Here is a 12,970-nt window from a genome sequence, read left to right on the forward strand (position 1 = left end):
GTGCATTTTAATATGCCCTATTCTCAATCTGGTTACAATGGTTTCTTCTCTCCTGTTTCCTCTCTTATTTTCCGCAGTGCCATCTCTTTTTTAATTAGATATATAAATATCTTCCTTTTAATTCTTGGTCCCACATTTGTTGCCATTTTTTTCCCACACTATTATACTCTGTCCTTCTGATCTTGAAAAGCTAATGACTGCTTCTATACTCTCTTTTTTGCAGTGCTTTCTTATTTTATCTGCCTTTTCCTTTACCATAATACCCATGTGCAGGGACCCACATAAATATAACATCATCACCTTTATTCTTTATTTTTGAATGGATCACAACGGAAATGTCTCCAGGGTACCCCAATAAGTGACGAACCTGACTGGGACATGCTTATTGCTCATGAGCACCCTACTCCCATCAAAGGGCAGAGCCCTTGAAGTGGGGACTTTGGAGTAATCAGGGCACTTGTCTGCCATTATGTAACCGTTTGGAAGGCACTTGCAGATGGGAGCAACGAAAGATGTAATTTCCTCATTATATTCACCTAGGATGTTCCCATGACAATGATGTTCCCTCAGCACTAGACCCCTCAGCTCCTCTCACTCGTGTTCCAGGAGTATAAACCACTTTGTGATTGTCTACACAGATGACATCTATTATCTAATCTGATCTATTCCCGGAATGAGCCCAACCATCGTCTCCACATTGCTCAGGTCTTCCAAAGGCTGAGAGAGAACCACCTCTATTTAAAACTACAGAAGTGGGAGTTTCATCAATCATCAGCCTCTTGAGGTGTCGTGGGCTAGTCGACGAAACACTGAAGATGAAAGGTGCCCACTTGAAGACCCTAGAGATGTCCCCTACTCGGCTCAATCCAGACGGTTGTCGTGTTGGTCCACCAGGAAGACCACACTGTAGTTGCAGCCGTCTTGTGTGCTGACGCGGCAGTTACACTGCAGCCGTTAACGCCGGACAGAGTCATGACACCATATGGAAAGAAGCATAAATGGATGGAGGAGCATAGTTTACTGTAAAGCTATGTCTTAGTTTTGCTTTCCTTGGCGAAAGCCAAGTATAAATCAGCATGAAGTTTTAACATCTACTCTCGTGTAATGGAAATCTTGTCAGTTAAATAAAGGTTAAAGAGAATCAACAAACCGCAGTTTCTTGATTTGATTGGATTTTACTAAATATACCAACTTTTCTGAAAATGGGGCATTATTAATTAACAATTAACATTACCATAAAACATTACATATTTTTGTGGCAAACAGGACGGCCGAGGGACGTGAAAGAATGACGCGAGGCCGGTGGTGCGATTGCTAATGAGCTCCACCTGTGAGCACACCGGTCTCGCATCTCTCACAAAGGAGCGGAAGCAAAAAGTCTGGAGCGACGATGTGGATGATGGAGAGAGGAACAGGCCTGCTTTTGTTTCTATTTTGTTATATTTTATTTTCGGTAGCCAGTAGTTCCGTGAGGAAATATTGTTTGTTTATTGCATTTAAATAAAGTTTTATTTGATTGTTCTCCTGTTCCTGCCTCCTTCTTCATTAAACCTTGCTCCAATTTTTAATACATTTAATGCAGAAAGACACAGCCCTGGACATCATGAGAGAACACTTCTCCCAGATGGAAATAGAACTGGTACAGATCAGAGAGCAGCTGGCCAACAGCAGCCTACAACCCCTACTGTCAGTAACTTCCAGGCCAAAAAAGAAACGGGACAGTGTCAAACTAGATCGTCAGAGAAGACAGATACAGCCACAATTATTTTGATTTGTTCGGGTGCAAGCCAGGCATTTAATCCTGGCAATAAGTAAACTCGGGATAGCTTATTTAAAAAAAAAAAAACACCAGCTACATATAAAGGACTCGATTAATCAAATCAAACTGTAGGAAACCAATCAATTCATTTGCAAATTTATTTTAGACAGTTAGCACAAAAATATAAAATACCCAACACAGAGAAACACGTTTGGACATCACGGGATAAGAGAGTAACACAGCATTGATATTCTCAATATCCCTCCTCGTCATCTCGCTCCTCCGTCCTCCCTCCTATGACCCGGAAACCGATCGAGCTCAGCCATCTTGAAAGACATCTCAATTCTCTAATTTCACTGTGAGTAGTCGAGGATCGAGGAGTGAGGAGACTTCCAGGGTAGTCATGAGCGAGGATACACGGGTGTGTCCTATGCGGAACTGTTTTATTGATTAAACATGACGCACATATCAATTCTCCTACCCCTTCACATCGGTCACAATCATTTTAATTTATCCTTTACCTTTGCAGTTTATATAAACCACACATCTCACATATTTCAACAGTATAGCCTATCTTTATTGTTATTTATTATTCATTTATTAAATAACCCAACTTCAACAACTTAAGTGCAGATCCTTTTAGAGCTGCTGATGACAATGTGGAGTGACGCTCGAGTGATCAATAAACTGATCGATAAACTTTTTGGTGTCTGATTGAGACACCTTTGACCAAGCATAACTCGGGAGCCAAGCCAACTTAAGGCTCCAGAATCCCTGTGTGGGACTAAGCCCATAGCATGGAGCCCCAACTCGGCTTGGCTCCCGAGATACAGCCTTCAAACTTCCAGCTTGACTCCAGCTACAACTCCAGTCAAGACGACTTAAAGGGGTGGTTGATTGCGATTTCACTTTTTCATTTTAAATAGTGTGTAATGTTGCTGTTGGTGCATGAACAGCAGTGTTGTAGTCGAGACCACCTCACTCGAGTCCGAGTCTAGACCGAGACCAGAGAGAGTCGAGTCCGAGTCAAGACCGAGTCCATAGAGAGTCGAATCTGAGTCAAGACCGAGTCCATAGAGAGTCGAATCTGAGTCAAGACCGAGTCCATAGAGAGTCGAGTCCGAGTCGAGTCCGAGACCACAGACGGTCGAGTCCAAGTCGAGACCGAGACCAGTGAGGGTTGATTACCTAATTTACTTTTATTTACTTAGAAAAATCCTTCTTTTTTTTTTTTTTTTACTGAATTTACTTAGAGTTTAAAAAATATGATCAGTTTAGGGTAAAAAGGCCACATAGTAGGTGGTGTTAAAAGCAATTTTATTACAATTTGTCATGCGCAGTTGCGCACTGGAAAATCCCCAATCACTGGGCGTGTCAATCAATTTAAAGAAATATTTTATTAACATACATTAATAATCATGAAAAATATTTTGAATTGAACACGAGTGGACTCGGGAATAAGTCCTAAAAAAAAAAATGTTCGAGTACGAGTCAATTCCGAGTCCAAATGCACACGAGTCCATGACAAGACCGAGACCATTAAAATATGGTCTCGAGACCGAGTCCGAGACGAGTCTGAGTCTCGAGTACTACAACACTGATGAACAGTATCTGCAAAGTTGCAGCGCTGAAAGTTCAATGTAAGCAGAGATATCATCTTTTAAAAATCAGGAAGTTTACTGCCTACAAAAACGATTCAGTTCGGGACAGGGTTTTAGACGTCACTAACCCATATATTTGCATCAACCCCTTCCTTCGGAATATGCAAAGAAGGGCATGGCCATATTTCTGCAGCTTGTCGAAAGTGTATTATGTTTAGCCAGCTGTCAGGTCTTCTGTGTTCTGGCTTCCCACGGATGCTGTTCTTCGTCAACAATGGATACAATTTATGTTTGATTATGTTCCTGAAAATGACGATTATAATTTAGCCCTCTGTGCTGCCCATTTTACGAAAGACAGCTTCCAGAATCTCCACGAATTAAATGCCAGATTCAACAAGAAACTGTTACTAAAACATGAAGCAGTTCCAACTTTAAAACAAGAGGCAGCAGTTGTTTTAGTTTTATCAAATGCCAGCGCTGGCTTTCGCCACTAGGCTACTATGCTATTTTGTGTCTACGACAAACGCGTACAAACATTATGGACCTGAATTTTGTATACGTAAGTTACTAATATTGTAAATCTATTTTTCATGTATACTTTATGACATTATTTTCGATTTGATCAAAAACGTAAACCAATGCCAACGCTGTTTGTGTATATAGCCAGTCAGTTTGATGCTATTGTGTAAAACAAACGTGTATAAAGTTTTAAAAAATATAGGCAAATTACCATTCAGAAACGTTTTGTAAGAGCCGTGTGTGGTGAGGTTCTGCTTGCCTCTCTTCATCGTCGCTTTCTGGGTTTGATTCTGGCTCAGTATCGACACCATTATGTAAATTTGACATGAACAACACATGCAACTTTGCCCGTAAAGGTAATGGGATTGAATTTTCCGGACAATGTGCATTACAGTTTAGCTAATCACAACACACCGGCCCAAACGAACCAATCTTAGCCCACTACCTGTTTCTGAGGGAGTGGTTTCATAGACTCAGGAAGTCAACCGATCATTCAAATGACATAGGAGAGCGCGGCTTACAATAAACGTGAAATTTATGAAAAATAAGACTTTTTAAAAAAGAAAAACCACGAATACATGTTATATTGCACACCATAAACACAATCATGCAAAGAAAAAAAAGCAGTAAACCACCCCTTTAAGTTTGCAGACCACCGACCACTTACAGCTATCGATCCCACCCATGGCTCGAATCATACATTAGCAAAATAATTTTTTTTTAATAGTTCCCTGTCACTGAATAAATATATTGATGTTTTGCTTTTTTTTAAATCAATTGATCTTTACATTTTGTGAATCAATGAGGATGTGGGCTTGGAACACAGGCTTAAATAGTACAAAAGAACCAATTAAGCCCATGCCAGATTTGTGACTTTTTTCCTAAATTATCTTAATTTTATATTCTAAATTGTACATTAACTAATTAATACATTTTCAAATGAGAGATAAATATCGCATTTTAACAAATTATTTTTCTTATAAACTATGTCAATATCTATGAAAAAAAACAAGACTTTTGATGGGCTTAATAGGTACACTTACCCTTTATTAAATCATATTGTTTTAATACAAAATGTAGGCTATTTATTTTTTTTTATTTTTTTTTTATCATTTTGTCATCCAAATAAAGCTTTCTGAATTTAATTGAAATTGAAAGAAAAATATTGAATAAATGCCTGGTATATTTCTTAATACGCTGCCAGTTTTTCATGTTAGAATTTAGTGCATATGGCCTCCAGCAAAAATGTCCAAAAATTCTAGAGCAAAAAAGTTCCACTCAAACCTAAATGAGATTCATAACATTGATAAAATAAAATAATAATAACTAATATAATATAATATAGCATAATATAAACGTTACATCAGATTCAGACAGTATATTGTATACTGAAAGGTAGGGGGACATGCCTGAAGTATAATGATGATGGAAAATCACCTTCTGCATAAGATGAATGATCCAGACGCCTATAATGTCACATAGGCTATGTCTTGGCTGCTGTTTCAACACTGTAACAATTTGTATATTTCTCTAAAATTGTAATTTCCCAATATCTAAAATAGTTATATCGTTCAGTGGGAACCAATGAGACAAAAGTTTTACTAAACTCGCAATACCTGTGGACGGAGTGATTTCATGTTATACCGTTAGAGGGCGCCAGTGTTTCTCAGGCATATATAAAATGCTCAATCGAAGCGACGGCCTTTTTCAGCTGAGTCCGCGATCAGGTCACAGCCAGCGCTGTTTGCCTCCTGACACCCTCAAACACAATCCGACAAAATGATCATCTACAAGGACATCATCACCGGTAAGAATAGCGTCTAACACAACGTTGCATTCCGAAATGATACGATTTTACCTATATTTTTGGTGTGAAATGTTGTTGAAATGTTTTAAAGGGCCGGTCTTTCCCGGCTCTTTGCGGCCTAACTTTGTTGAATGCAGTTAGCTTAGCTAGTGGCTAACCAAGCTGTAAACCATATAGACGTTCGCTTCATCGCCGCGATTTTATGTTGCAATTTTGTTTACCTTACCATTGCGAATTAATTTTACTCAAACTATTTCAGGGAATAAGCGTGTTTGGTTGTATTTCAACAAAGTTTATCGATGAATGGGTGTTAGCAGCTGGGTTAAAACGCCGGTCGGCCAGTTTGGTGCCTGTTAGAAGTTATGTTGGTAGTGTTTTCATACTCCTCTAAATCGCTGTTTGTTTTGGAAAATATCTCCTGTGAATTTGAACGGAAACATTTTGAAAATTCAAGTTACGTTTAGGCTTTTTTTTTCGTATTCACAGCCCTTTTTAAGATGATGAAATGAGCGCTAAACAGGGCGTGTTACTAGTCCAGCCAGGCCAGATAACTTTAACGTTACTCGTCACTCATTTCTGAGGGCCTTTAAATGGAAAGTTATTTCATTTGAGAATTATTGACCTTTTCTTTAAAAAACCCATGACGGTTTGCGCAATTATGGGTGAGTTAACATCCGTTGAACTCCAGTCAGATAACGGACAGTAAACCTTTTTAAAGGGTCGATGCTGGGGTAACGTTAAGTTTATAAGTGATGGCAAAAACTGGGTAACTTGCGTTACAACAAGGCTGCATTCTTTTCACCCCTCAACCGTCGAACACCACAATGAGATTTAAATAAATTAACGTTACTCTCAGAAGATTATGAATTGACCCAAAAGTTCAAACCAGTCTTTCCGCAGCAACATTGCGGACGTGTCAAATATTTTAGTTTTAATGTTAATTCTGTTATAAATCGTAACTACATGTTCTTTAACCCTCTGGTTAAAAATGAAATATTATTTTTCAAAGAAATGGTTGTACTTTATTTTAGTTGGATGTTTATTTAATTGTATTAAACTATCTGGTACTAAATTATATAACAATCTGGTACTGTGTATATATATATGCATGCTGTAGTTATAAATATAGTTATATAGTTTGTTCACTTTTTGAGCATTAACTTAAAAATGACGTTTCCAACTTGGGTGTCATACTGAACAAAGTTAACTATTTTTCAAAGAAATGTACTTTATTTTAGTTGGATGTTTATTTAATTGTATTAAATTATTTGGATATATATGCTGTAGTTATGATAAGTTTGGTCACTTTTTGAGCATTAACCTAAAAATGACGTTTCTTACTTGGATGTCATACATTTAACTTAATGCTTTGTAGCACAGAGTGTTGGTCTTATTTTAAATGTCAGGCACATAATTGCTGAAGTCAAAAGAAGAGATGAAAGTTTAAAGGGGTAAGCTTGGGAAATCACCCCTTTTTTTTGTATTGAAAAATGCACAAATTAAGAAATGTATATTTTCCAAAACACATTTTACTCTAAAACTGAAACAAAGATTTGAGGTTTAAGCACTTAGTAGCGTTTTTGTTTGGCTGCAGTTTAAAATGTTTTATAATACATGAAATTTGCCTACCATTCATTTTCAATGTGGTAATTTGCCCATGAACCGTACAATTATACTGAACTGTTTAACATTTTCGAATCGGCCATGTTTTTGTGTGTGTTCACATAGCAAGTGCCAAAACCTTTAAGTTTCATACTATTCTGATGAAGTAAATTTAAAAACAAAATGCATTTTGCTCAAAATTGGCAGAACAGCAGCAGAGGGTTAAAGCATTAGTGTGAAAACCCAGGCAGAATTTTATGCAGAAAGTGAGAGATTCGTAGTGCATTCCAGTTAATATTCGTTGGAGTTAAGTCGGACCGCAAGATCTGTTTTGTCTTTCACTTAGTGAGTGGACTAGAGAAATAAAATAATCAGAAGTAACTAAACGCGTTGGACTGAGAATTTAACTTTTTTTTTTTCTTCTTCTTCTTTTACAGGGGACGAGATGTTCTCTGACATCTACAAAATCAAAGAGTCTGAGAATGGAATGATGATTGAAGTGGAGGGAAAGGTATGGAGGTTCATTTGATCCAAACAGCTTTTCTTTTTTTTTTTTTTAATTGAGTGGCAGCCTTCCCATGGACATACAATAGCCCCTTTTCCACCAAAGCATTTTGAGAGCCGGTTCGGAGCTGGTGCCTGTGCGCGAACCAGTTCTTTGTGTTTCGACAGCCAAAGAACCGGTTCTCGGCCAGGAGAACTGGTTCCAAAGCGGTACCAACTCTTTGCTGGACTACAACCGTCACAGGCTGGGGCGGGTTTAGATGTGTTAACATTTTTTGTGACCATAATAAAGGATCGCAAAGCCAAGAGAAACATTTGCAGAAACACGATGGAGTCCGCATTTGTAATTGTTATGCTTGAAGTTAACGCAAGCGTTTCTATTTTGTAATTTTTTTATTGGAGACGTCACAATATAGAACAAATAAATGGAAAGAAAAAGACGCAAGACAGGGGTACATAACTTATCAGAAAAGTTTACATACCAAACGAAAAGATTAAAAGACTTGCATATTTTTAATTGTTTTTAAAGCCTTCTTGGTACACAAGTTAGAGATAATCCCAAAGTAGTGTTGTACTTGCAAGCGTTTCTAGCTAAGACGTATGGCGACTTGCGCAGTGACGTAACAACGTCGTTCCCTGGGCAGGTTCTGAAGCGGTTCGCAAGTTGAACGAACTTTGAACCAGCACCAGTTCCGAACCAGTTCTTTTTTTGGTGGAAAAGGGGTAAATGATGACTTTATGAAAGTTATAACCTATGAAACCACCATAATATGAGTATGATCTCTAAAGGGCTATAGCAAAATAATTGTGCGTGCCAAATTGAATCAGTCAAACACTTTTTCTAATCAGTTCTGCATGTATTAGCTTTGGTTGTACAATTCCCAATCTATATGTTGATCAGCTACAATCATTGACTTTTTTTTGCAGATGATCAGTAGAGCGGAGGGAGACATAGATGATGCACTGATTGGTGGCAATGCGTCAGCAGAAGTTCAGGATGAGGGCTGTGAGACTGCCACTGTCAGCGGTGTGGATATTGTTCTGAACCACAAACTTCAGGAGACCTCCTTTGACAAGAAGTCTTACACAGCACACATCAAGGACTACATGAAGGCGTAAGTTTAACATTAGGAGGCATGTTTTATCTTGCAACAGGCTTGGTGTACAGTAAATATCATGATTCGCATTATTTTCCTGGTATAAGTTTTTGCATCATTGACAGCTCAGAGTCTTGCATTGTGGCCACCTGGGTTTTAAAATATTGAGATGCAAAATTAAAGGTCCCTGCGCTTTCTGCCTGCCCATTGAGTGGCATGTAAGATTGAATTGGGGACTACAGAATTTTCATTTGAAACCACTGTGCTTGGCAGTTTGTGAAGCTAAATGAAACTTAAATATTTTAGTTATATTAGCTTCTCCCCTCTCATTGTGACAGAGTGAAAGCCAAGCTACAGGAAAGTGCACCTGACAGGGTAGACCCCTTCATGGCTAACGCACCAGCTGAGGTCAAGAAAATTCTAGGCAACATCAAGAACTATCAGGTATGCTGAAGTAACTTCTGATTTTGCTTTATTTGTATAAATTACCGTTCAAAAGTTTGGGGTTGGTTATTGATGCACCGAAACGAAAATTCTGGGCCGAAACCGGATGTACTTGGCTGAAATCTGTCTATCTATAAATCTATCCATCTATCTATCATGTGTATGATGCAATAGAAAACCTAAAATATTTTTAAATGTAAATAATTTCACCAAATAATATTAAAGTTTTGTTCCATCAAATAAAATTGTTTAACAGTTGTGCAAAAACTTCCACAATTATCTAAATAACTGCACACCAAATCACAGAATGGCAGTAGGCCTCTATTCTGCTGCTGCATGTAAACAGTGCAAAAACAGCAACAAAACTTTATCCAAACTCAAACTATAAACATTTAAGCCTAGCCTTAGGAAACAAAGTTGTGCAGTGCTATGCAAATTAATGTAACCACTATACACAGAAAATTGGACATAATTGGTACAACAGTAATATATTTCTGTCAAGTTGAACCGAATTTTTATTTTGACGGGTTGCGGTGAAGACCTTTTGAGTTTGTGTTTGTCATGATGATAGTTTCTCAAATGAAGTCACAAAGTGACTTTCAGTGTGGATCTAGAGCCTGGAGAGGAATCATTTCTGTCTTCATATAGGCAAAAAAAACAGCGCAAGCCTCACACATGCTTTATTGTGTGTGTGTGGTTAATGAAACTGCGTCACCTGCACTATTCATGCACATGGAACAAGGCAGGATTCGTGTTTAAATAGTCTTTGTGGTTTAATATTCACACACACTAGTCTACATCGTGATTTGATTTCAAGTGTAGTGAACCGCTTTCTATTTATTCCTCGAATATACTGTAAATTCCTTTATAACTGGTTTTCGTCAGCATTTTAGGCGGGCTGTATCTCACCATATCTCAGCACCAGAACATCGTACAGACAAGTTTGTTGCATGTGCCACACCCTAGCAACCAAGTGATGTAGGGCTGGGCGATAACACGATAACGATATGTATCCCGATAGACACGTGATCGATATCAATAAAAAATGTGTTCGATAAAACTTTTTTTTTTTTTCTTCGATGGATAAGAAGCCATTCTTCTTGCATTAACAAAGGCACTCACTCTCTGGTAACCTAGCAACGTAGGGAGTGATGCGCTAACAGGCAATCATGTAAGTTAACGTGTCAGTCTGGTTGCGCCATATTGTCTTGTGCTGCTGGATTCTTCTTCCGTAACCGGCGATTGAGAAGCAGAAAATGAGTGCCATGCAGCTAGAATTGTGAAACATTATTGGATGGCATAATGAACAGGCTGCAATGTCAAGATTGCAATGCTGGAGTGTGTGTGCAACGCACAAGAGAGAATGCAGATGATCGAACTGTGTGAGAGAGAGGCACAAAAACTCCGTCATTTTGTTAATACAGGACATCATTCAGTCTTCAAAGTGTTTATTTATATTTGTGTAGTCCTATACTCGCAATAAAACACAGCATTGTGCTTTTGTCACACTATTTCTTGTCAAACTGTAACCTACAACTGTCACTCGCACACCGTTTTAAAAGCAAAACATATTTATCCTACCCCTAAATTATTTTATACAGAAATCAATTATTTATAATTCCAATGAGAATAAAATTAGGGTTAATTAAAATTAAGAAAAACAAATAAATTGATCTGAAATATAGCAAATTAATCCTGTCCCGCCGCACCGTGCCACTGTCACCTTTTTTACTCCGAGGAGTTTGGAGGTCTGATTATGATTTTTAGATTCATGTTTACATTTTAATTATTTGAGTTTTCCATGGGAGTGTTGACATTTCTGTCTTGGGATTATAATCAGAGGAAGGTTAAGTTTAAAATAAAAATGTTTAAATGTACTATATTTTTCTCCTGGTCCTTATATTACATGGGTCATAAATAAAATCAATAATTATCGATATCGACCGAAATGAAACACTGATATCTTTACACGTGCATCAGTGGGGATCCCAGTACTGTTGTTTTGGATTACTAAACTGCTTTGTGGTCTAACTGATTTTCTCAATCTTAGTTTTTCACTGGCGAATCCATGAACCCGGACGGTATAATTGGTCTCCTTGACTTCCGTGAGGATGGAGTCACACCATTCATGCTCTTTTTCAAGGATGGTCTGGAGATTGAGAAATGCGTAAGTTTATGAAGTCATTTTAATGTCTTTTTTTACATTACGTGTTATGTTTCCATTGCTATATATTAAATTTCGCAAGTTCTTGAATTATTGTGCAGCATCCACTGATAGGCCTATTGCCATTATTGGTGGTGTCTGGGCTTGCACAAGGATGCAACAGTAATTTTCCTCATGATGCCTGGCCATCATCTGAATGGTGGCTGGAAAGGATTAATTTGAGGAGGATAGAAAGAACCAGATTAAAAGAAACTTGTTGCATGATGGGGTGCTTAGATTTTAAAATGTATTGTGTTTGGGTCTTGATGATGGTTTTAACTTGAAACAAAATTGATCCTTTTGTGTTTCTCTTTCTCACCATAGTAAACTTCCCAAATGTCTTCAAGTTACCCCTCCAATTCTGGCTTCTGCTTGATGGATTGGATTCCATGGATTAAACAAGTCATTCCCCCTCATTCTTTCCATCAGGACCAGAGGCTCTTTTTAACATTACGAGGCCGCCGTTTTCGTTTCTTGATTGGCTTGCGTCCATCCATGGCGAGAAGACGTGAACTATCCATTCAAAGGAAATTAAAAACAGGACTTTTAGCAAGCCAAACCGCAATGTTGAAAAGATTGTGGTAAAGGAACTGAGTAATTTGGGGGTTCTCTTTTATTTCTTTATCATGGAGGTGAAGTTGACTTGCTGGCTTCTCATTTGCTGTGCATGTCAGCTTCTAGTTTCAGCAGATGTACAGTTGTAATTTTCCCCGCGTTCCCATTGATTCACAGGATTGTATAGGATTTCTTGGCACCATTATTGAATAAAATCAAGCTGCTGGCTTATTAAAGTTTTTGCTTGTTAATTCTGCCCATCTTGTCTACCAAGTTTAATCAACCTGTTCTGTTTTATCCAATTAGCTTTTGCTCATCTGCCATTGATTTAAAAAAAAAAAAAAACACACTTTAAAGGGTAAAGGAGATAAAGCTCCTTTAAGATAAGTTGGAAGCTCTACATAGGTGCCTTTTTTTTTTTTTTACTATACGAAACACCAAGAATAAAACGTGGGGCAGTGGGAATATATAGAAGTACATATTAGATCATTTAAAATCCAATTCCCTTTTCTCCATGATTAACTAAAAATGAAGAGGTGCTCTTAAAACACTTAAGGCCTGTTCACACTAAGCAGAATAACTATAAAGATAACTATTTATGCGTCCACACCAATGACCGATAACAGTCTTTTTATTCTAAGCACGTGCCCGTGCTGCGGTTTCAAAGTAGCGAAAATGGATGATTGCTGCTTTACGTTACAAACAAATATAAAAAAAAAAGAACAGGCGCTTTTGGGTACATGCTATCCTTTAAAAGACAAGAGGAGTTGGGAGTGCACCTAAACAGTGAATCTAGCAAGTCTATGTAATATCTAACAGGATTTATCTGATGAAGTCAATGATGGGATAAATGTATACAACACCTTTTTCACTGCAACT

The 12,970-nt window shown here is 37.9% G+C and overlaps 1 protein-coding gene and 2 non-coding genes across 3 annotated transcripts; all 3 read left to right on the forward strand.

The window, feature by feature from the left end:
* Positions 1–5,546: 5,546 nt before the first annotated feature.
* tpt1 (tumor protein, translationally-controlled 1) lies at positions 5,547–12,330 on the forward strand. Its single transcript, XM_039649639.2, has 6 exons — positions 5,547–5,686; positions 7,726–7,799; positions 8,720–8,907; positions 9,228–9,333; positions 11,384–11,500; positions 11,861–12,330. Exons 1-6 carry the CDS (start codon positions 5,659–5,661, stop codon positions 11,861–11,863), a joined length of 516 nt encoding a protein of 171 aa, XP_039505573.1. The 5' UTR covers positions 5,547–5,658; the 3' UTR covers positions 11,864–12,330.
* LOC120461466 (small nucleolar RNA SNORA31) lies at positions 9,000–9,133 on the forward strand. The gene has a single exon (XR_005618171.2). It is a non-coding gene; the product is annotated as a small nucleolar RNA SNORA31 (small nucleolar RNA).
* On the forward strand, positions 11,596–11,730 carry LOC120461465 (small nucleolar RNA SNORA31). Its single transcript, XR_005618170.2, has one exon. It is a non-coding gene; the product is annotated as a small nucleolar RNA SNORA31 (small nucleolar RNA).
* Positions 12,331–12,970: the final 640 nt, after the last annotated feature.

This window comes from Pimephales promelas, chromosome 6, assembly GCF_988280905.1.
Source record: "Pimephales promelas chromosome 6, fPimPro1.hap1.1, whole genome shotgun sequence".
NCBI classification, from domain to species: domain Eukaryota; kingdom Metazoa; phylum Chordata; class Actinopteri; order Cypriniformes; family Leuciscidae; genus Pimephales; species Pimephales promelas.

Excerpts from the sequence above, each read along its gene's own strand:
- tpt1 (XM_039649639.2), top strand. The coding sequence starts at position 5,659 with ATGATCATCTACAAGGACATCATCACCG. Across the intron at positions 7,800-8,719 it reads TGATTGAAGTGGAGGGAAAG|ATGATCAGTAGAGCGGAGGG; the intron begins GTATGGAGGTTC and ends TTTTTTTTGCAG. Across the intron at positions 8,908-9,227 it reads ATCAAGGACTACATGAAGGC|AGTGAAAGCCAAGCTACAGG; the intron begins GTAAGTTTAACA and ends TCATTGTGACAG.